The following is a 21118-nucleotide window of genomic DNA, read 5'->3' on the forward strand; positions in this document are numbered from 1 at the left end:
TTTACTAGAAATGAAGAAATTCCACTAATGAACATTTCCTAAGGGTGAGGGTAGTAAATAATTTCAATTATGTGAAAAAAATTGCTATATTTTAAGAAATGTGTGCTGTGTTTCTGGGGGTAAATGAGTAGCTTCCTCTGGAGAGCGTGGAGAGGGGTTTTTGAGTCTTCACCAGCAGTAAAGTTGTCTTGAGAACAGTCCTGGAAGGATTGATACTCTACATATTTTTGGTATTAAAAAACACTAGTATTTGGCATCTGAACTACATTAGCAAAAAAAAACAAAAGAAAAAATTGAGATACCTGTCACTGGAGCAAATCACTACATGATTCATATTTGTATTCTATAACAAAAAGACACACAATGATGTTTACTGAGACCCTGTGATGTGTCAGTCCTTGCACTAGGTACACTACAGAGACTATACAGCCCTGTGACAAGGTGGTAGTATCTGTATTTTTAGAAAATGAAGAAATTGAGTCTTGGAAAAGGTAAGAAACTAGTCTAGCCTAGTTGCACATCAATATGTGCAAACAGCTTCATTTTGTATGATATATGTTTTATTTTTGTGTGCAAGCTAGATTTATTTGGTTGTGTTTTTAATCACAATGACTGAAATTTGTGCTGCTAGTAGTCTTTTGGGGGTCATTACTCACTTTGAGATATATTACAGTAGCTGAACTTTTACACTGTTAAATGAAAACCACTGTGCCTGTTGTAGGAGAGGGAGAAAATCTTTTTTCCTCTATCCATCTTAGATTTTTCAGCAGGGTCCCTATGTGTTAGATCACCAAAGACAGATTGTATTTCCATGTTCATCACAGATACACATGGGAGCACCCAGTGATGAGTAACCCAAAGGAGTGGTTAGAACTTGGCCTTATATATGGTCTTAGGATAATCAAAGGAAAAGGGGTTTGGGGTTTCTGGATCGGAACGACAAGTTATGGAAAGATGACCAGGAAAATTACTGTAAATAAGATTGTTCAGTAAGGTTTATTGTGCAGATTGAAGTCAGTACCTTCTCCATTGATAAGAGTTAAGAGTCCTCTTCTTCCTGGTCCAGGAGAGCAAGAGACCTTTTACAAAAGGAAATTATGAAAATTTTCTTTACAAATGTAAATTTTCTTTACAAAAGGAGAACAGTGCCCTGTATTTAGAGTTATTTCTGCATCTGCTGGTTCTCAATGGCTTTTAGGTCAAAATGATCCATGTGCTAAGGAGGCATATTTTGGGGTGGCTATTCTGGTACCCTCCCTGCCTTGTTTTTTTTTATAGTAGTTATGCAACAGAGGCAAATCCCTTCCTCCTTCCTGGGTTCATTAAGCTGAACTGAGAGGCTGATGGATACTTAAAATTTTAACATGTTTTCTTAACTAATTATCTATTCCTTGTCTTTAAATGTTTACTAAAATCAATAAATTCTCTGTTCACCAAAATAACATTTTCATTATTGAGTGTTTGACCACAAAGCTCCTGAGGGCCCAAGGACAGGGCCTGCTTGAAAAAGAGCTCAGAAGAGCCTGACTAGAGTTTGGTCTGGAAGAGAATCTTTGTCGCGCCAATGGCTCAGAAGATTGTAGATGGTCACAGTTGAAAGAGATCTCAAAGGTGATCACTCTTAAGTGACAGAAAAAAAAAGCTACCTCATATACTTCAAGGCCCACATAACACTCCCTTGGGGGTTGTGATAAATGTGATTCTATCTCTGAGAGTGTGTGAGCAGCCTTAAATGCTGGCTACCTGGAGAGCAACTCTGGCCTTTCTTCATATTGCTCAGCATTCAGCTGGCTCAGCTCTGATCATTTCTGGATTCTGCGGAGGGGAACTGCAAGAGAGGAACTGCGGGAGACTGGCCTGGATCTTCCTGGGCTATGGAGGAAAATAGCCTTGGATTAATCCACATGGGAAAAAGTGCAAGGAGGTGGGAAGAGGGAGAAGAGGTCTGGCTGGCTGGAACTTACAAGTAGCCATGCTGTTCGCTCTACTTAGGGTGAGGGAAATATTTTGTGAAACAACTGTATTTGCTAACAAATTTTAATTCAATGTAGACATTTTAATTTAGTATATAAATATATACATTTAATTCAATGTAGACATTTTAATTTAGTATATAAATATATAAATGACACAGGGAATAATAAATAGTAAATAATATGTAGTAAAATAGTAAATAATAACAAACCTTTTCCAGGTTAATTAACCCTTAACTCATTTTGACTCGCCTTTTTAAAAAAGTTTAACTTTTTCACACCTGTAATATCAGCACTTTGGGAGGCCGAGGCGGTGGATCACAGGATTAAGAGATCGAGACCATCCTGGTCAACATGGTGAAACCCCGTCTCTACTAAAAATACAAAAAATTAGCTGGGCATGGTGGCGCGTGCCTGTAATCCCAGCTACTCAGGAGGCTGAGGCAGGAGAATTGCCTGAACCCAGGAAGTGGAGGTTGCAGTGAGCCAAGATCGCGCCATTGCACTCCAGCCTGGGTAACAAGAGCGAAACTCCGTCTCAAAAAAAAACATTTTAACTTTTATTTTGGATTTAGCAGGTACACATGTAGGTTTGTCACATGGGTACATTGCATGATTCTGAGGTTTGGATACAGATGATCTCATCACCCAGGTAATGAGCATAGTATCTAACAGGTAGTTTTTAGCCCATTCCTCCAACCCCCTTCTAGTCCCCAAAGTTTGTGGCTCCTATCTTTATGCCTAAGGATACTCAATGCCTAACTCATAAGTGAGAAGAACTTGTGGTATTTGTTTTTCTGCTCCTGCGTTAATTCATTTAGGATAATGGCCTCCAGTTGCATTCATGTTGCTGCAAAGGACACGATTTTCTTCTTTTTTATAGCTATTAATACATAGTATTCCATGGTGTATATGTACCACATTTTAAAAATCCAGTCTACCACTGGTGGACACCTACTTAAGTGACCTTTAAAATGGTGTCCATTTCCCTAAGCTTTGTAGGATAATAATTCAACAATTTTTGAAAACACCTGATTTAGTGAGTTTGTCTCCAAACGATGTCTGTAGAATAGAATTTCATTTGTCTTATTATTTTTAATCGTCAATGTTTGAAATAAAACATATCAAGTTAGATGTGCCATTTAATTTGAGATTATGTTAATTTTAGGATTTTTGTTCTCCATTCAATTGTTGGAAGCATTTTAAAAACATTGGACTTTCAGAAAGATTAAGGTTTTACACCTCCCTATAGTAATAAATATTCTTTGCAGTTTTAAAGCTCAAGTGTCCATGTCTGTTGGAGTTTGTGTTAGGCTACGAAAAGACTGGAGTTTATAACCTAGATTCTGAAAGGACACTGTAGCAACATTAGGTTGCTAAGCAAGTCTCTTGGCTAATTAAACAACGTGCCTTGAATTATTCTGACTGCCTGTGCTGCTCAGTTGTAATGGAGCAATTAAAAATGACACTCACTTTTAGGTTTGTTAAGACTTAAATTAGAAGTAAATGAAAGTAGAGACATACTATTTTTAATAATTAAAAAAGAAAATAAGAAACAAATATATAGTTTTATGAAAAAAACTACTGTGTTTAGGTTGTTTTGTTTAAAACAACCTAACAACCTAATGTTCAATAAAATGGAATATTTAACCAATTTATAATATACTATATGAAGTATTATGCAGTCAGACCAATTGAGGGTTTGTACACAATATAACAAATATTATATTTCAGTCAGATTGTAAATCATAGCTCTCTCTTTTATGCAAATCAGCAGAAATAAGCACAGCTTAACATATTCCTTTCATAAGCATTTTCATCCTGTTATTGTTTTTCAAAATAAAATTGAGTCAGAAGGAAGCCTAGTTAGCTTATCCAGATTATAATTAATTTAGCCACTTGGGCTTATTAGAAAATGGGAGTTAGACCCTCTAATGAGGGTTGTAAAGCATGGTCCTTGGCCAGGACCCAGACTATTCAAATAGTTTATTTTTCTGGTCAGAGTTACTCCAATGATTAAAAGCAAAGACAGGTGTTGGGGGTAGGCACTAAATGAGTAAGTATATAGCCAAGGAGCAGTTTCAAGCCTGACAACTGCATCCTGTTATGTATTTCAATTATGCAATCTTGAAGCCCCTGTAAGAATCCATTTTTTAATCTCCTGCTAATGTTTATCCTCCCTATATGTTATTTTTTCCACCTACTTGTTTAGAAATCTTTTTTTTGAATAGAAAATTATATTTCTATAGACACTTAGCCATGAGGTACTTGATTTTAATTCCACTAATCATATTTGGAGGTAAAATAAAATCTCTGTAAACGACAAGTCAACTAGTATTTGTGGTTTAGATCATTGTATCTTTATTTGATCACGTCTTAATCTTTTTCCTTTGGCCATCCCATCTGATGTTTTAATTTTTATGTCAACATTTAATGGCTATTGTTGATTCTCAAGCATATTTTACTTCCTAATCCTTGAAGCTTCAATGATGTGAAAAAACTTAAAAAATATCCAGAATCATTACTTGTTTGGTAAAAGAGGATTGTGTCAGAATGTTTTATGTGGACAGTAGAACTCTCCAAGCTCCTCCCTGGAATTCAGAAGCTTTAGCATCATAAAGACCCAGAGTGTGCTTTTCTGCATTTAGCTCAATACAACCTTTTCTCTTGTCTTTTTATTCAGCTGGAATGCTTGCTGATTCCTCTGCACACTTCTAAGGCTGAGAACCTGAGGAACCCACCTGGAAAATGCCGTCTGAACGCTGCCTCAGGTATGCCCTGCAGGGTATGTCCCTGTGTAGTGTAGTGAGCCCTGAAATAGGTGCATTGCACGTTCCAGGATCAAGCACAGAGCAGGGGCTTAATGCATATTTGAAGGAATCAACAAACTAGTTATAGTGTTTGTGAATTTACTATGGTTGCACAAGGACTAACTGCTGTGACCTACTTATTTGTCAAACCTAAATATGTTTCCTGCTTCTTTGAATGATACTATTTTAAATCTTTTTATTTAAGATGCTAATTTCCCTTAAATGCTAGTATAAAGGTATATGATTTTAAAAAAAGAATCAGAACATTGTACATATGTGTGTGTGTGTATACACACACACACACATATAGTTACAGATATCTAAAGAGAGAGCCCCTTTTAAAGCAATCACTTTGGGGAGTACAATGCTTATTCTCAAAATAGTCACAACATTTCTTTTTAATAATTCATTTATTTAATAGATATTAATTAAGCCAAGCACTTTGCTTGGTGCTGAGGACCCAGCTATGAATAAAATAGATAAGTTCTATCCATCTTAAAAGGGGAAAGCAGACGTTAAATAAGCACACCAGTAACGATGCAAAAATAATTGTTTAAGTGCTCCCAAGGAAAAGCACAGTGTAGAAAGAGCAAGCAAATGCTTACCTGAGAAAGGCTCTATGTCTGAGACTTGAAGGGGAGCATGCCCTGAGGCAGGAAGGAGCTTGGCACATTCCAGAAACTGAGGGGCAGACATTTAGAAAATGCATGTCATTTCTTCATTCCTTTGAATAGTCTCACTTGTAGGTAAATCTGCATCATCCTCTGAGGGAACAGTCAAAATATCTTCAGAGCAAATAATAAGAGAGATGATAAGCCTGGAGAATACATTTTTCTTAAGAATTGGGTGTCTGTTAAGTAATGAGACCAGCTTCTTCCCATGACTCTGAAGTTATTAGAGGTGATTTTTTTCCAGAAATGTGTTGAGAAACGGTGACATTGCCATAGCAGGTGTAACGCCTCTGCATTCCCCACGTGAGTCTGTTGCTCTCAATCAGTGATTCTCAATGGGGGATGATTTTGCCATCAGGGTATGTTGCGCAATATCTGACAATGTTTTTGGATGTCACTGGGAGTGTGGGTACAATTGGCATCTACTGGGTAGAGGCCAGGAATCCTTTTAAACATCTTGCAATGCATAGGGCAGTGCCCTACAGCAAAACAAACAAACAAACAAAAAACACATCTAGCCCAGAATATCAATAATATGAGGCTGAGAAACCCTGCTCTAGACCTGGCATCCAACCAATACAGCACATGGAGACCATGGTGTCTGTCTGCCACCACCTCAGCCAAGTTATTTATTTCTGGCTACCAGGATCAGTGTGTATACTTAAAATAAGTTTTTACTTTTAAATCTGCCATCCCCGTTCTTATTGATCAACTCCCATCCCACGGTCATCTGTGTTCCACAGTGCAATCATCTCTGTAATGTTGTCTCCTCTGCTTCAACCCAGAGCCCTCCCTTCCTCACCTCACAGACTCTCTCGCTGTGCCGTGTGGAATTGTCACAACACAACCACATGCTGTGCTGTATCATCTCCTTGTCCTGAAAAGCTCTTTTCCTCCGACTTCACCAAGACCCATTCTCCTCTGAGGACTATTTCCCTTGTAGTCCTCTCAAAGTAGTGGCAATAATAATTTCCTCACATATCATGTATTTCAAGGATGGCTAGAGAGAATGTCGTCATCCTAGGGCATGATTTTGCTTCTAAACCATTACTCCACAGATTGATTGTCTGAGAAAGCCACAGCCACAGAAACAACAAAGACATGCTCTTCTGAAGGTGGTGCTCTTTATCTATCTCAGGGTCTCCTCTTCCTAACTGTGGTCAGGGTCATTGTCCTATGTTTAGCGAGCACTTCAGCACCTGGCTTGCAGTCTTCCTTCTCATCACGAACTCTTTACTAAACTCCCAGGGCCCTCAATGTCAGCATAGAGGATGTGCCTTCTTCATGGTCCTTGAACCCTTCATTTGCTTATCTCCAAAGACCTGCTCCCTGCACTCAGCTGCCCAGTTTCATGGCCACACCTTCGACCTTGTTATTCTCAGTAATTGGTCTGATTCTGAAATCACACCTTCAGCCATTTTACTCTTATCACAGCCTCCTCTCCTAGCTTGCTGATTTACCCCTGCTGTGGCTATACTTTGACCCCATTGTAGAGTCTCATTTACTGGCCCTGCCACTTTCTACCAACCCATCCAGCCTTTCTTTTCCTCATTTTCCTTCTTAACCAGTTTAGATTCTATCACTGTTGCTAAACCCTTAAGTTCTCTCATTTCCTGTATTTTTGATGCATTTGCTTGAGAAAACCCCAATCCAGATGAATCAAGCTATTCATATTTCCATGCCTACATTGTCTAGAAGAGGCTAGTTCCACAAAAGTCTTTAGATTCAACAAGCCAAAAAGTATCCAGAGTTTTAGTATATGTTTCTGGTCCACTGATTCCCTGCCACTCAAGAGGCAATCCTTTCCCACAACTAAGCCCAAACCTGCCTCTGTGCTTCGAATTGATCTTTCATATCTTCTCAGCAACCTTTGACTTTTGGTTGACTGTATCTCAGCTGTGTTGTTGAGATACAGCTGTGTTGTCTCTTTCCCTATGCAGATGAGTCACAGATTTACATCTCTAGCTAAGACTCCTTTCTGAGCTTCAGATCCATGAATAAAACTACATATTTGACATCTGTGCTTGGATGTCTTAAAGACAACTCAAACTTTACATGTCCCAAACCAAATTCATCATCATTCTCGTCTACAATTCTAATCCTCTTTCACTGGTTTCCTATTCTGGAAATATCAAGTTGTATAAGCCAGAAATGTAGGCGTCTTTCTGGAAATCTTCTTCCCACTTATCTCCATATATAATCCAACCACCAAGACCTGTAGATTTTCCCTCTAAATAGCTCCTAATGCCATTCACCTTTCTGAAGCTTTATCCAGCCCCAACTCCATCACCCACCTGAACCACAGCCACAGTCCAGGTCTGCTCTAGTCTGGCCCATTCTCCCCTACTGCTCTTGGTACTGCAACTTGAGTAACCTTTTCTGTTACTTCCCATTGCCATTAGGATAACCTGGCCCAGAATTCCTGCACATGTGGGCTTAGGCCTCTGCTACTTGGGCCTTATCTACACCATGTTCTCCTTTGTCCCTAGCTATTAACAGTCTGTAAATGCTCTGTAAGGGCCATGCTCCCTCCTGCCACAGGATCATAGCATTTGCTGTTCTCCTGCCTGGAAAACCTTCTCTTTCCTTTTTCCCAGATTAACTTGTTCTCATCCTTCAGCCAGCAGCTCAAGTGTTATTTTTTTAGAGAAGCCAGATTATTTGATTAATGTATAACTGCCCCACTAAACCGAATGTTCCATGAGGGCTGCTACTACATATGGTTTCCTCACCATTTTCTCCCCTGTACCCAGCACAACACCTGGCACAGGCTTAATAAATATTTGTTGGGTAAATAAATGATGGAAAGAAGGAAACAAAACTATGCATTTATAATTAAGTTTTTTTTGCAGAGTTTTTATTATTTAATAATTGTCTACGCGTATTGTATCTTTGCTTATTAATATGGCCATTGATATTAATTGATCAAATTCATTTTAAAGTATTTATAAATTATAAAGTGTTCTATAAAAAATAAAATTATTTTATTATAGGGTCTTTTAGTAGCCTGTCACCTTAAATAGAATTTTTAAAATATTAATATTTTTAATTTTTATGAAAATATTTTGACTGCATAATTTAAGTGATTAAGACACTTACTTGATAGTTCACCAATTGACTGAATTGAGATAATTATGCATAATTATTACTGTCAGATTTTTTTTGCCCAGTCTTTTTCTTTCTTGTGTAAAGTAGCCTAGTTAAGAAATGAGAATCTTTGTGCTACTTGGTTGTTTTCAGTATGTAAGTATGTAACACCTTATTGGTAGTCTTACTGAAAACCTACTGCATATGTTTTGTATATCTAGGTTGCAGGTAAATATTCACATATAGGTTGACTTGAATTTTAAAATTTTAAATGCAGATGCTTAAAACCACATTGCTGTTTTTAGAATTTACAACTCTAAAACTGACTGAACTGAGTCAAAATTCTTTCTATGAACATCAAACCCTACAGGATTTCTGTGACCAAAAATGTTAACTCTGCAACCTCAAAGTAGCAATTTGCACTAAAGCAGTGATTCCATATCAGTAGGGCATATGATCTTATGAACATTGTTCTCTGCATTTGATTTATTAGTTTTGGTAATCAATTCCAGAATGAAAGTTAAAGGCTTAAAGTCATGAATAATCCTCTTTTCTGAGACCTCATTTATTTATCTCCCCATTACTGGATACTGACATCGCTGATCAAATGGTTGTTCCCTGGCATTACTAAAAAGCAGTCTACAGCCCAGGAAGTCTGGGGCTTTCCACTGTTGCACGAGGGCCTATGTGAGGCCCTGTGAAATACAGGAACAGCAGTTTGCACAGGCAACCTGACATGGTTGCCTAAAGCCCTTATAGTGTTCAGGAGGAAAAAAACAGAGGAACATATCCCCCTGGGAACTTGTAGAGTATTCAACAGAACCATAATGGAAAGCATATTTATAATTTAAAGTTTCAGGAAGCCGTACTAAAATAGGTAAAATTAATTTTTTTTGAGACAGACTTTCACTCTTATTGCTCAGGCTGCAGTGTAGTGGTGTGATCTCAGCTCACTGCAACCTCTATCCCCCAGGTTCAAGCTCTTTTCCTGCCACAGCCTCCTGAGTAGCTGGGATTAAAGGTGTGTGCCACCACGCCTGGCTAATTTTTGTATTTCTTTTAGTAGAGACAGAGTTTAATTATGTTGGCCAGACTGGCTCTTGAACTCCTGACCTCAGATGATCTGCCTGTCTCAGCCTCCCTAAATGCTGGGATTACAGGCGTGAGCCACCACGCCCTTCCCTAAAAAAGGTAAAATTAATTTAAAAAAATATTTTATTTTACCCAACATATCCTAGAGATTATAATTTAAACATATAATCAATACAGAAATATTGAGCTATTTTGCTTTCTTTTATTCATATTGTGTTTAACATCCATTGTGCATTTCACATGCCTGGTACATCTCAGTTTGGACTGGCCATATTTCAAGTGCTCAGTGACCACATGTCGTTAGTGTCTACTGTATTGGTGCATCTCTACAATAGAGTATTGCTATAGTATCGATACAATACAATATGACAGAGTATTACTATAGTATTAATATTGTGTATTCTCTTTTGTGTTGATGCAGTTCTAGGGCATCCCTCAGAGAAATGGGTTGCATTGGGGAAGCCAGAACACTCTCTGTACTCACTGATGAATTTTGAAGTGGCACCATTGCTTCTGTGGGAGACGTTTTCCAGTTTTAGGATGACACTCAGATCTGTGTTCCTTTGAGAAATATGGCTCTTGCTTTCAGTCTTTTTTCCAGCAATTTAGAAGTTTTAGGGTATACTTTTTCTTCCTTTTTCTTTATTTCTCAAAAAAATTGAGGGCCATTGCTATAACTTGAGAGGCTTATTTTACTAATTTGAGATATGTTTTAGATGCTGAGGAGCTGTTTGCAAGCACGTGTCTGCTCCCCATTTTAATGTAGACATGGCACTTTATAGTCTTTGATTTATCTCCTCCCTGGTTTATAATTGTTGACTTGGTGAAGTGGGCCTTTTCCTTTCTAGCTATGTTCTGTGGCCACATGTGCCTTAACATTTAGAGGGTTGAGATATTTTACAAATTTACACCAGAGTTGAGTGGGAAGTTACTTTCAAAATACAATAATGATTTGTTGATTAAGAGGCCTTTATTTCTTGCCAAATGTTGGAGTATTTGTTTCTGCTTTTAAGGATCCCTAACATATTGGTTCCAAAATATTTGGAATCTTGTGCCAACTGTTGTCTTAAGTATTTAGCTTGTTATTTTGTTTAAGCTTGAATATTTCAAGCCCAGTTGAATGATCCTGTGAAATTGTGCAGCATCACTATTGTTTCATAGATGAGCCTTTTATTCTTTGCCAAATCTCAGTTTATAGCTGCTCTTTCCCTGCAAGATTTATTCACTCTCAATAGACATATAAAAGGCAAATACCAATTCAGTCTTAATAATAAGGACAGGAATTGTGGCACTATATTTGGAAAATGAGTAAGGAAACATTTTAAGGCAATTATCTTAATATATTCTTCTGTTCCACTATAAATGAAATTTTGAAATACATTGATTTAACATTTAAGGTGATATAAAAGGGGAGAAAATAAGTTATGAAAGTTTCAAATATATTTTCTAAGGTTATAATAATTAGAATCTATTTTCTATCCCAAAACTTTCAGTCACAGTATGAGGATAAGTGTTTTTGAAGCATAATTTCAAACTTTTCTTACTGGTATCTTATGTCATTCTGTTCATGTATATTATTCCAAAAGGCTGATTTTTAGATTCATTATACATAATATAAATATAAAATTAATAGGGACTTCTGTGATTTTTTTTTCCCCCTCAAGCATAGATTCTTCAGATTTTTACAGATTTTTATTGTTATTTGGAGACTGACTCTCACTCTGTTGCCCAGGCTGGAGTGCAGTGGCATGATCCTGGCTCACTGCCACCTCTGCCTTCTGGGTTCAAGCAATTCTTCTGCCTCAATCTCCTGAGTAGCTGGGATTGCAGGTGTGCACCACCATGCCTGGCTAATTTTTGTATTTTTAGTAGAGATCGGGTTTCACCATACTGGCCAGGCTGGTATCTAACTCCTGACCTCAAGTGATCCACCTGCTTCAGCCTCCCAAAGTGCCAAGATTATAGGTGTCAGCCATGGTGCCTGCCCCCCACTCCTTTTTTTTTTTTTTTAAGCAGGAGGAGGAATTACATTATTATATTCTTGGTGATATATTCTCAAAATACCTGATCTTGGACCTTCAGTTTTCCTATCTGTAAAATAGAGATAACAGCATCTGCCTCACAGGGTTGTTATTGTATAGATTACATGAGTTAGACATTGTAAATCACTAAGAATAGTTCATGGGACATGGTAAGCGCTACGTATTTGTCAAATATATTAGAAAATTATCCTTGTAGGAAAGATTTTTCAAAGACTCTCCTAAAGCTTTACTTGGCTGATACAATGTTTCTGTTAGTATTCCATTTGAGATGATAATTAATTGAATGATGCTAATTAATCTCCATTCTAGGCTTTGCATAGAAACTTGCAAAAAATTATTTATGCTTCTGAATGCGGTTTTTAATTACTGATTTTAAAGTCTGCCTATAGCTTGAGCTACTAGATGAATATTCCATGACAGTAACCATTTCAAAACTCACTGCTACATTTCAACTGAAAATAATCCTCCCACCTTCCCACAGGTACTTCCTGTATCATCATCGTCTGTCAAGTTTTTTTATTTCCCTATTTCTGACATTTCTGATGCTTCTCAGTCAAAACTGTCCAATAAAGCTTAATGACTGCATCCTGGCATTTCACAGGAAGTATTTGGTTAATCTTAAGATGGTAATTTGTACCTAACTGTAATTTACCAGCCAACTGGCACCACAGGCTGAGCAGAGCCCTGTCAAATAAATCCACCATGCAGACTAGGCTGGTGGCAACTCTGGCTCCTCTGAGAAACTCTTTCACACTCTCTGAGTATGATAGGGATTTGATACAGGAATTACCGATATGGGAGAGATAATGTTCAATCATCCCTATGGTATCTTTACTCAGCTTTGAGATGGGGCTGCTGGCCAGAAACAGGGCTTGATGGCCCTAGCTTTCACTCTGAGAGTAACCTATTCCTGTCAGATCACTGTCTAGTTCAATACCAGTTCTGAGATCTTAGAGCACTGTGTAGATTCCCACTGATCTAAGATGGAAATGTCCATAGCTCTCAGTAAAGCGAAAGTCTGCATTTTGTGTTTATGGCATTACTTCTGTATTATTGTATTTGCATTTTGTGTTTATGGTATTACTTCTGTAGTATTGCAGAATGTCTAGAGCTTCCTTCACCTTGGCGTTTTGAAGGACATAAGCATAGATGTTTTCTGTTGGGGTAGAGAGTGAAGGGGTAAGTTTCACAATGGGTAAGATTAGCAATCTCACAAAACAGAAACAAAAAGAAAATTATATAGTCATTCATAAATCTAGTATAATGATCACACATAGACATTGAAGGCTGATAATATAGATACATTTTACTTTCAGTTTAAATTTGTTTTCATTTACAATTTATTCCTTTTGATATTCTTAGGGTGAATAATTTCCTGAACTTAATACTAAGCTTCTCTGGTTTAATTGTCTTTTACATGGAATGGTCACGTGCAGCACTTTTTGTCCTAACATTTGCTCAGTTTTCTTGTATATGTTAACAGAGTCTTGTGTCCTGTGGAAGACATGATAAGGTACAAAGGTGGAGAAGGAATCAGGAAATTAGAGAGAGGGGACAGAATGGGGAAGGTCACACACACACATATACACATGCCCACACACACATCCAGAGGAAGTTTTGCACTCAGCGATGTTCATATACTGAGGAATGGAGCCCAGGAACAGAGGCTCTCAGGTCTGGAGGCCTGGGTCAGTATGCAGCCACAGATGAACACACACACACAAATGCAGAAAGAGAAGCACTAGTAAAAGAGAGAAAGACCCTGCAGGGAAGCAGAGAGAATAAGAAAAAGGGAAAGGAAGAGAATGGTGGAGAGAAAGAAAATGAGGGAACAGAAGGTCACACTCAGAGTGCACTGGAACCTGTGTTGCCTCAGTCGATGTTCAAGGAGCAAGGGAGCGGCTGGGCTGCATGGCTGGTAAAAAGAAAGATGTTGACTTGATTGCTCTCCTTTGTAGTATTCAAGAAATGCTGACAGGCCAGAGGCTCTGCCACTCCGAATCTCACAATGACAGTGTCCTGGCAGCGCTGAATCAGCAGAGGAGTGACGGCATCCTCTGTGACATCACTCTGATTGCTGATGAACAGAAATTCCATGCTCACAAGGCAGTCCTAGCAGCATGCAGTGACTATTTCCGGGTAAGTCAGCATACGTTATTTGTTTCTCTTAAAATATCAATGAAGAGAGGATGACAATGTTTCCCAAAGTGTCACTAAACCACGAGCCAGTTAGGTGGTACCCCCAGAGCTGAATGGTGGGGGCCTTTGTTCTTGTCCTGGGGTGCCATTAGGTCTGCTCTGGGTTGGCACCTGGATGTCCCTCCAATAGGGAGCAGACCTCTCTCCTGGCATCTGAGCCAAGGAGCACTTGGCATTTTACCACCATGAGAAAATGTGGCACTGTAGTGCTCCATGTGGGGGTGCAGACTGGGGTGAGAGAATGCTTCAGGATTCAGGATCAAAGATCAAGCTATAAGACAATTTGTTAAAATTTAGAAGTCTTTAAGTACATGTAGTGTTTCTGAGTTTTTACGTATATTCCTCATTTTATTTTATTTTTTTGCTACAGTGTCTTGCTCTTTAACCCAGGATGGAATGCAAAGGCACAATCCCTGCTCACTGCAACCTCTGCCTTCTGGGTTCAAGTGATTCTCCTGCCTCAGCCTCCAGAGTAGCAGTGATTGTAGGCACACACCACCATACCTGACTAATTTTTGTATTTTTAGTAGACGCAGGGTCTCACAATGTTGGCCAGGCTGGTCTCAAACTGCTGACCTCAAGTGACCCACCTGCCTTGGCTTCCCAAAGTGCTGGGATTACAGACATGAGCCACCGCACCCAATCTATAATGGTTTCTAATTATATGCTTCAAGGACAAAGATTCAGTTGGCCTAATGGACCTTCATGGTCAGTATGTGTGGCTAAAGAAGACACAACTTGTTTACCAGAGCTTTGGGGCTGAATTCTAACAGCAAATAATATGTGGTAATAAGATTGCTGTTTTTCTTGAAGATGAAAGTACACAATATGATGATAGCTGATTAAATGCCACTTATTTAGCCCTTCTTGTGATTCACATGGTAGACAAAGGATTTTATATGCATATCTCATTTAATGCTCACAACAACCCATTGTGCACATATACATATATATGTGTGTAGTATAAAAATCACCATTTTGCATATATGGAAACAATACCAAAGGCTAAGTAATTTGTACTAACTCAGAGGATAAGAAGTCACACAATTCCTAAATGGCAAAACTGGAATTTAAATCCATGTTTGACTCTTAATGAGTGTGGTAGCCTGCTTCTTATAGGGACACAAAATAGCAAACCTGAACAATTATTAGCCAGAATGTTTTGAAATATTAATATCTAAATATATGTTATTTCAACACCTATTTAATTTTCTTTTCAATGTTATTTCAGTTAACTTTTGAAATGTAACAGTATGAATCTCCATATAAATGGGAATATAAATTAATTTAATTGTGTGGTGGTGTTCGTTGTTTTTTTTAATTTTCCCCAATAAAGTCTCTAAATGTTACAGACACCAACTAGGCCCATGGGCAATTTGTTGATTGGTTTGAATATTTCTAATAATAATGTTGTTTTTGGTATTTAAGAGACAATATCAACTGCACTTAATTGCCAACCAGCAGTCGCAGAGAATTTTCAAAGATGCCAAATCATAAAAGAAAGCCTTTCTTTAAAAGCATATTAAATGCAATGAAACTGAGTAATGAAGAAGATAAAGAGGGAATTACCTGAAATGTCTGTTTCTAAAATGAAAAGTAGGATTTTAATTCTAACTACAAAAATTATGCAGAATATCTGTAAAGTGGCCTTTTAGTTCCATTAATATAATTACACATTTCACACACCCTCATATTGTCAGGTATTCTTTCAGAAAGATCATATTATTCAGAGGGGCTTTTGAATCAGCAAAACACTTTAAATTGTATGTATATTATGTAATAGAAATTTTGTCTTTTTATGGATCGTAATATAGCCCTCTTAGTGTTTTCTTCTCTCTACTTAGGTTTCTGCATTTCAGTATTGAATTTTTTTTTTTTAAGGTTTAGGTTCAGAGGTACATGTGCAGGTTTGTTATGTAGGTAAATTACGTGTAATGGGGGTTTGGTGTACAGATTGTTTCATCACCCAGGTAATCAGCATAGTACGCAGTAGGTAGTTTTTCCATATTCTCCCTTCTCCCAAAGTCTACCCTTAAGTAGGCTCCAGTCTCTGTTGTTTCCTTCTTTGTATCCATGTCTTCTCAATGTTTAGCTCGCACTTACAAGTGAGAATATGTGGTATTTGGTTTTCTCTTCCTGTGTTAGTTTGCTTAGAATGATGGCCTCCAGCTCCATCCATGTTGCTGCAAAGGACATGATCTCATTCTATTTTATGACTGCATAGTATTCCATGGTGTATACCTACCACATTTTGTTTATCCAGTCTACCTCTGATAGGCATTTAAGTTGATTCCATGTCTTTGCTATTGTGAATAGTACTGCAATGAACATATACATGCCAGTGTCTTTATGGTAGAATGATTTTTAATACTTTAGGTCTATACCCAGTAATGGGGTTGCTGGGTCAAATGCTAATACTGTTTTAAGTTCTTTGAGAAATTGTCAAACTGACTTCCACAATGACTGAACTAATTTGCATTGCCACCTGCAGTAGACACCTGTTGCTGTCTAGAAGCTTTTTTTGTTTAATTAGGTCCCATTTGTCAATTTTTGGTTCCATTGAAATTGCTTTTGGTGTCTTTGTCATGAAATATTTGCCAGGGCCTATGTCCAGAATGTTATTTTTTAAATTATCTTCCAGGTTTTTATCATTTTAAGTTATACATTTAAGTCTTTAATCCATCTTCAGTTGTATTTGAGTTGATTTTTGTACATGGTATAAGAAAATGGTCTAGTTTCAATGTTTTACATATGGCTAGCCAGTTATCCCAGCATCACTTATTGAATATGGTCTTTTCCTGGTGCTTATTTTTATTGAGTTTGTCAAAGATCAGATAATTGTAGGTATGCAGCTTTATTTCTGGGCTCTGTATTCTGTTCCATTTGTCTATATGCCTGTTTTTGTACCAGTATCATGCTGTTTTGGTTATTGTAGTAGCCTTGTAGTATAGTTTGAAGTTGGGTAATGTGACTTCAAACTATACTGCAAACAATACTATAGCTTTGTTCTTTTTGCTTAGGATTTCTCTGGCTATTGGGCTCTTTTTTTGGTTCCATATGAATTTTAGAATAGGTTTTTCTTATTCTGTGAAAAACATTATTGTTAGTTTGATAGGAATAACATTGAATGTGTAAATTGCTCTGGGCAATATGACTATTTTCACAATATTGATTCTTCCTATCCATGAGTATGGAATACTTTTCCACTTGTTGGTGTCATTGATAATTTCAATGAGAAGTGTTTTGTAATTCTCTTTGTAGAGCTCTTTTACCTCCCTGGTAATAAAATATCCCCCGTTTCATTTCTGATTGCATTTATGCAGATCTTCTCTTTTTCTTTTATTAGTCTAGTTTGCAGTCTATTTATATATTCTTTTGGAAAATGAACTTCTAGTTTTATTGATCTTTTGTATGATTTTTGGAATCTCTGTTTCCTTCAGTTCAGCACTAATTTTGGTTATTTCTGGTCTTTTGTTAACTTTGTGATTGATTTGCTCTTGTTTCTCTAGTTTTCCTAGGTTTTTTTTTCTGACTATTGTGAATGAAATTGCAGACTTGATTTGGCTCTCAGCTTGGACATTGTTGTGTATAGAAATGCTACTGATATTTGTACATTGATTTTGTATCCTGAAACTTTGCTGAGGTTGTTGATCAGCTTTAGGAATATGGGGCAGAGACTATGTGGGGTGTTCTAAGTATAGAATCACATCATCTGCAAACAGGGATAGTTTGAGTCCTCTCCTCCTATTTGGATCCGTTTTATTTCTCTCTGTTTCCTGACTGCTCTGGCGAGGACTTCCAGTACTCTGTTTAATAGGAGTGCTAAGAGTAGGCATCCTTGTCATCTTCTAGTTCTCAAAAGGAATGCCTCCAGTTTTTACCTATTCAATATGATGTTGGTGTGGTTTTGTCATAGATGGCTCTTGTTATTTTGAGGTATAGTCATTCAATTCCTAGTTTGTTGAGAGTTTTTAACATGAAGGGATATTGAATTTTATCAAAAGCGTTTTGTAAGTCTATTGAGATGATCATGTGGTTTTTTTAGTTTTCTTTATATGATGAATCATGTTTATTGATTTGTATATAGTGAACCAACCTTAAATTTCAAATATAAAGTCTACTTGATTGTGGTGGACTAGATTTTGATGTGCTCCTGGATTTGTTTTGCTAGTATTTTGCTGTGGATTTTTGCATCTATGTTCATCAAGGATATTGGCCTGGATTTTCTTTTTCTGTTGTGTCTCTGCCAGGTTTTGGTATCAGAATGATGCCTGCCTCACAGAATGACATAGAGAGGAGTTTCTCTTCCTTAGTTTGTAAGAGTAGTTTTAGTAGGAATTGTACCAGCTCTTATTTATATATCTGGTAGAAGTCAGCTGTGAATCCGTCCAGTCCTGGGTATGTTCTGGTTAATAGGAATATTAGTTCGTTCTCATGCTGCTAATAAAGACATACCTGAGACTCGGTAATTTATGATGGAAAGAGGTTTAATTGATTCACAGTTCTGCAGGATTGGGGAGGACCCAAGAAGTTTACAATTGTGCCATCAGGGGAAGCAAACACATCCTTCTTCAGGTGGTGGCATCAAGGAGAAGTACAGAGTGAAATGGTGGGGGGAGCCCTTCATAAACCATCAGACCTCATGAGAATTCACTATCAGAAGAACAGCAGGGATGTAATTGCCCCCATGATTCACTTACCTCACACCAGGTCCCTCCCATGATACGTGGTTATTATGGCAGCTACAGTTCAAGATGAGATTTGGGTAAGGACAAAGTCAAACTATACCAGTAGGCTTTTTCTTACTGATTCAGTTTTGGAACTTGTTATTGGTCTGTACAGGGATTCAATGTTTTTCCTGGTTCAATCTTGTAAGGTTGTATGTTTCTATGAATTTATCTATTTCTTCTAAATTTTATAGCTTGTGTGAATAGAGCTTTATAGTTGTCTCTGAGGCTTTTTGTATTTCTGTGAAGCTGGAGGTAATATCCCATTTTTCATTTCTGATTGCATTTATTTGGATCTCTCTTTCTTTTCCTAGTCTAATTTGCAGTCTATTTATCTTATTTATTCTTTTGAAGAACCAACTCCTAGTTTCATTGATCTTTTATATGATTTTTTGAATCTCAGTTTCCTTTAGTACACACTGAATTTGGTTATTTCTGTTTTTTTGATTGGTTTGCTTTTGTTTCTCTAGTTTCTCTAGGTATAATTCTCTAGTTTTTTAGGTTAGGTTGTTAACATGACATCTTCTAACTTTCTGATATAGGCATTTAGTACTATAAACTCTCTTAACACTGTTAGCTCTGTTCCAGAGATGCTGATGTGTTGGATCTTTGTTCTCAGTATTTTTAAATAATTTTTTGACTTCCATTTCACTGTTTACCTGAAAGCCATTCAGGAGCAAGTTGTTTAATTTCCATGTGATTGTATAGTGTTGAGCAGTTTTCTTAGTATTGATTTCCATTTTTATTGAACTTTGGTCTGAGAATGTTATTGGTATGATGTCAATTTTTTTAATTTGCTAAGGATTTTTTTATGGCTAATTGAGTCATCAATTTTAGAGTATGTGCCATTTGCATATGGTAAGAATATATATTCTGTTGTTTTGGGATGAAATTCTGTAAGTATCTGTTAGCCCCGTTTAGTCAAGTGTTGAGTTCAGGTCCTGAATATCTTGGTTAGTTATCTGCCTCAATTATCTATCTAATAGTATCAGTGAGGTGTTGAAGCCTTCTAGTATTATTGTGTGGTTATTTAAGTCTCTTTATAGGTCTCTAAAAATTTTATTTGTTAATCTGGGTGCTCCTGTGTTGGGTGAATATATGTTTAGGATAGTTATGTCCTTTTGTTGAATTGAACCCTTTACTATTTGGTAATGCCCTTCTTTGTCTTCTTTGATTATTGTTGCCTTGAAGTCTCTTTAGTCTGAAATTAGAAAATCAACCCCTGCTTTTTTCAATTTTTCTATTTGCTTGGTAGATTTTTCTTCATCCCTTTACATTGAGCCTTTGGGGGTCATTGCATGTGAGATGGGTCTCTTGAAGACAGCCTACCATTGGGTCTTTCCTTTATCAAACTTGCCACTCTGTACCTTTTAATTGGGTCATTTACCTCATTTGCATTTAAGGTTAATATTGACATGTGTGGATTTTCCTGACATTGTGTTGTTAGCTGGTTTTTATGCAGACTTGATTGTCGGGTTGCTTTATTGTGTCAATGGCCTATATACATAAGTGTTTTTGTGGTGGCTAGTAATAATGTTTCATTTCCATATTTAGCACTCCCTTAAGTGCCAATGTTAAGCTAGGTCTGGTAATAATGAATTCTGTTAGCATTTGCTTGTCTAAAAGGATTTGATTTCTCCTTCACTTATGAAGCTTAGTTTGGCTGGATATAAAATTATTGGTTGGAATGTTTTTCTTCAAAAACACTAAATACAGGCCCCCAAACTTTTTGGGCTTATAGGGTTTCTTTTGAAAAGCATGCTGTTAGCTTGATAGGTTTCTCTTTGTATGTGATCTGCCCTTTATCTCTAGCTGCTTTTAATATATTTTCTTTCATGTGAGCCTTGGATAATCTGATGACTGTGCATCTTTGGGATGGTCATCTTTTATAATATCTTGCAGAAATTCTCTATATCTCCTGAATTTGAATGTTGGCCTCTCTAGTGAAACCTGGGAAATTTTCCTGGATAATATCCTCATATATGTTTTCCAAGTTGCTTTTATTCCCCCTCTCTTTCAGGGATACAATTTTTTTTTCCCAAGCTGTCAGTTTATTCACGTAAAATGCCTATTTTATTTTATTTTATTTTTGGGGGATCATGAGTTTTATTCTCTTTTTGGAGTGACTCTTAGAATAACCACTCATGCCCAGAAAATCCATCCCCTTTATGATGGAGGAAGCTGAGGACCAGCGAGGAGCTGGGCATAGACTAAGGGAGTAGCTCCTGTATGCGGGGGCAGGACAGAGTCTCTGACCCCAACCCCAGCCCAGTGCTCCTTCCACCACCCCAGCTGCTCCTTCATGAGCCAATGAGGCGACAGAGGTGGGGCTTAGTTCAGGGGCTGACAAGGATCTGCGGATGTCCTCAACTGTCCTGCAACGTCTCCTCCTGTAGATGCCCAACCCAGACCTTGTCTGGTACAATGTCACTACCAGGTGCTTGCACACCTCCGGAGACAGGAGTCTCACCACCTCATGAGGCAGCTACTCCATCCTGAGCCTGTGGAAGGTGTGCA

The 21118-nt window shown here is 37.6% G+C and overlaps 1 protein-coding gene across 33 annotated transcripts in view; it reads left to right on the forward strand.

Moving 5' to 3' along the window:
• Positions 1-21118, forward strand: part of KLHL32 (kelch like family member 32) — a 204830-nt gene that overhangs the window by 42573 nt on the left and 141139 nt on the right. For 23 of the 33 annotated variants that reach the window (XR_013534396.1, XR_013534394.1, XR_013534395.1 and 20 more), the window contains 2 exons: positions 4657-4744; positions 13634-13814. Coding sequence is in view for 8 of the 33 variants with exons in the window: in XM_035297712.3 (XP_035153603.1) it covers positions 4722-4744; positions 13634-13814 (204 nt within the window). In the remaining 25 variants the exon portion in view is untranslated. Of the gene's footprint in view, positions 1-4656; positions 4745-9604; positions 9733-13633; positions 13815-21118 lie in introns of those variants that run through there. The other 10 variants (XM_078369853.1, XM_078369858.1, XM_078369834.1 and 7 more) reach the window with 2 other exon arrangements.

The sequence above is a fragment of the Callithrix jacchus genome, chromosome 4, assembly GCF_049354715.1.
Source record: "Callithrix jacchus isolate 240 chromosome 4, calJac240_pri, whole genome shotgun sequence".
Classification (NCBI taxonomy): Eukaryota; Metazoa; Chordata; class Mammalia; order Primates; family Cebidae; genus Callithrix; species Callithrix jacchus.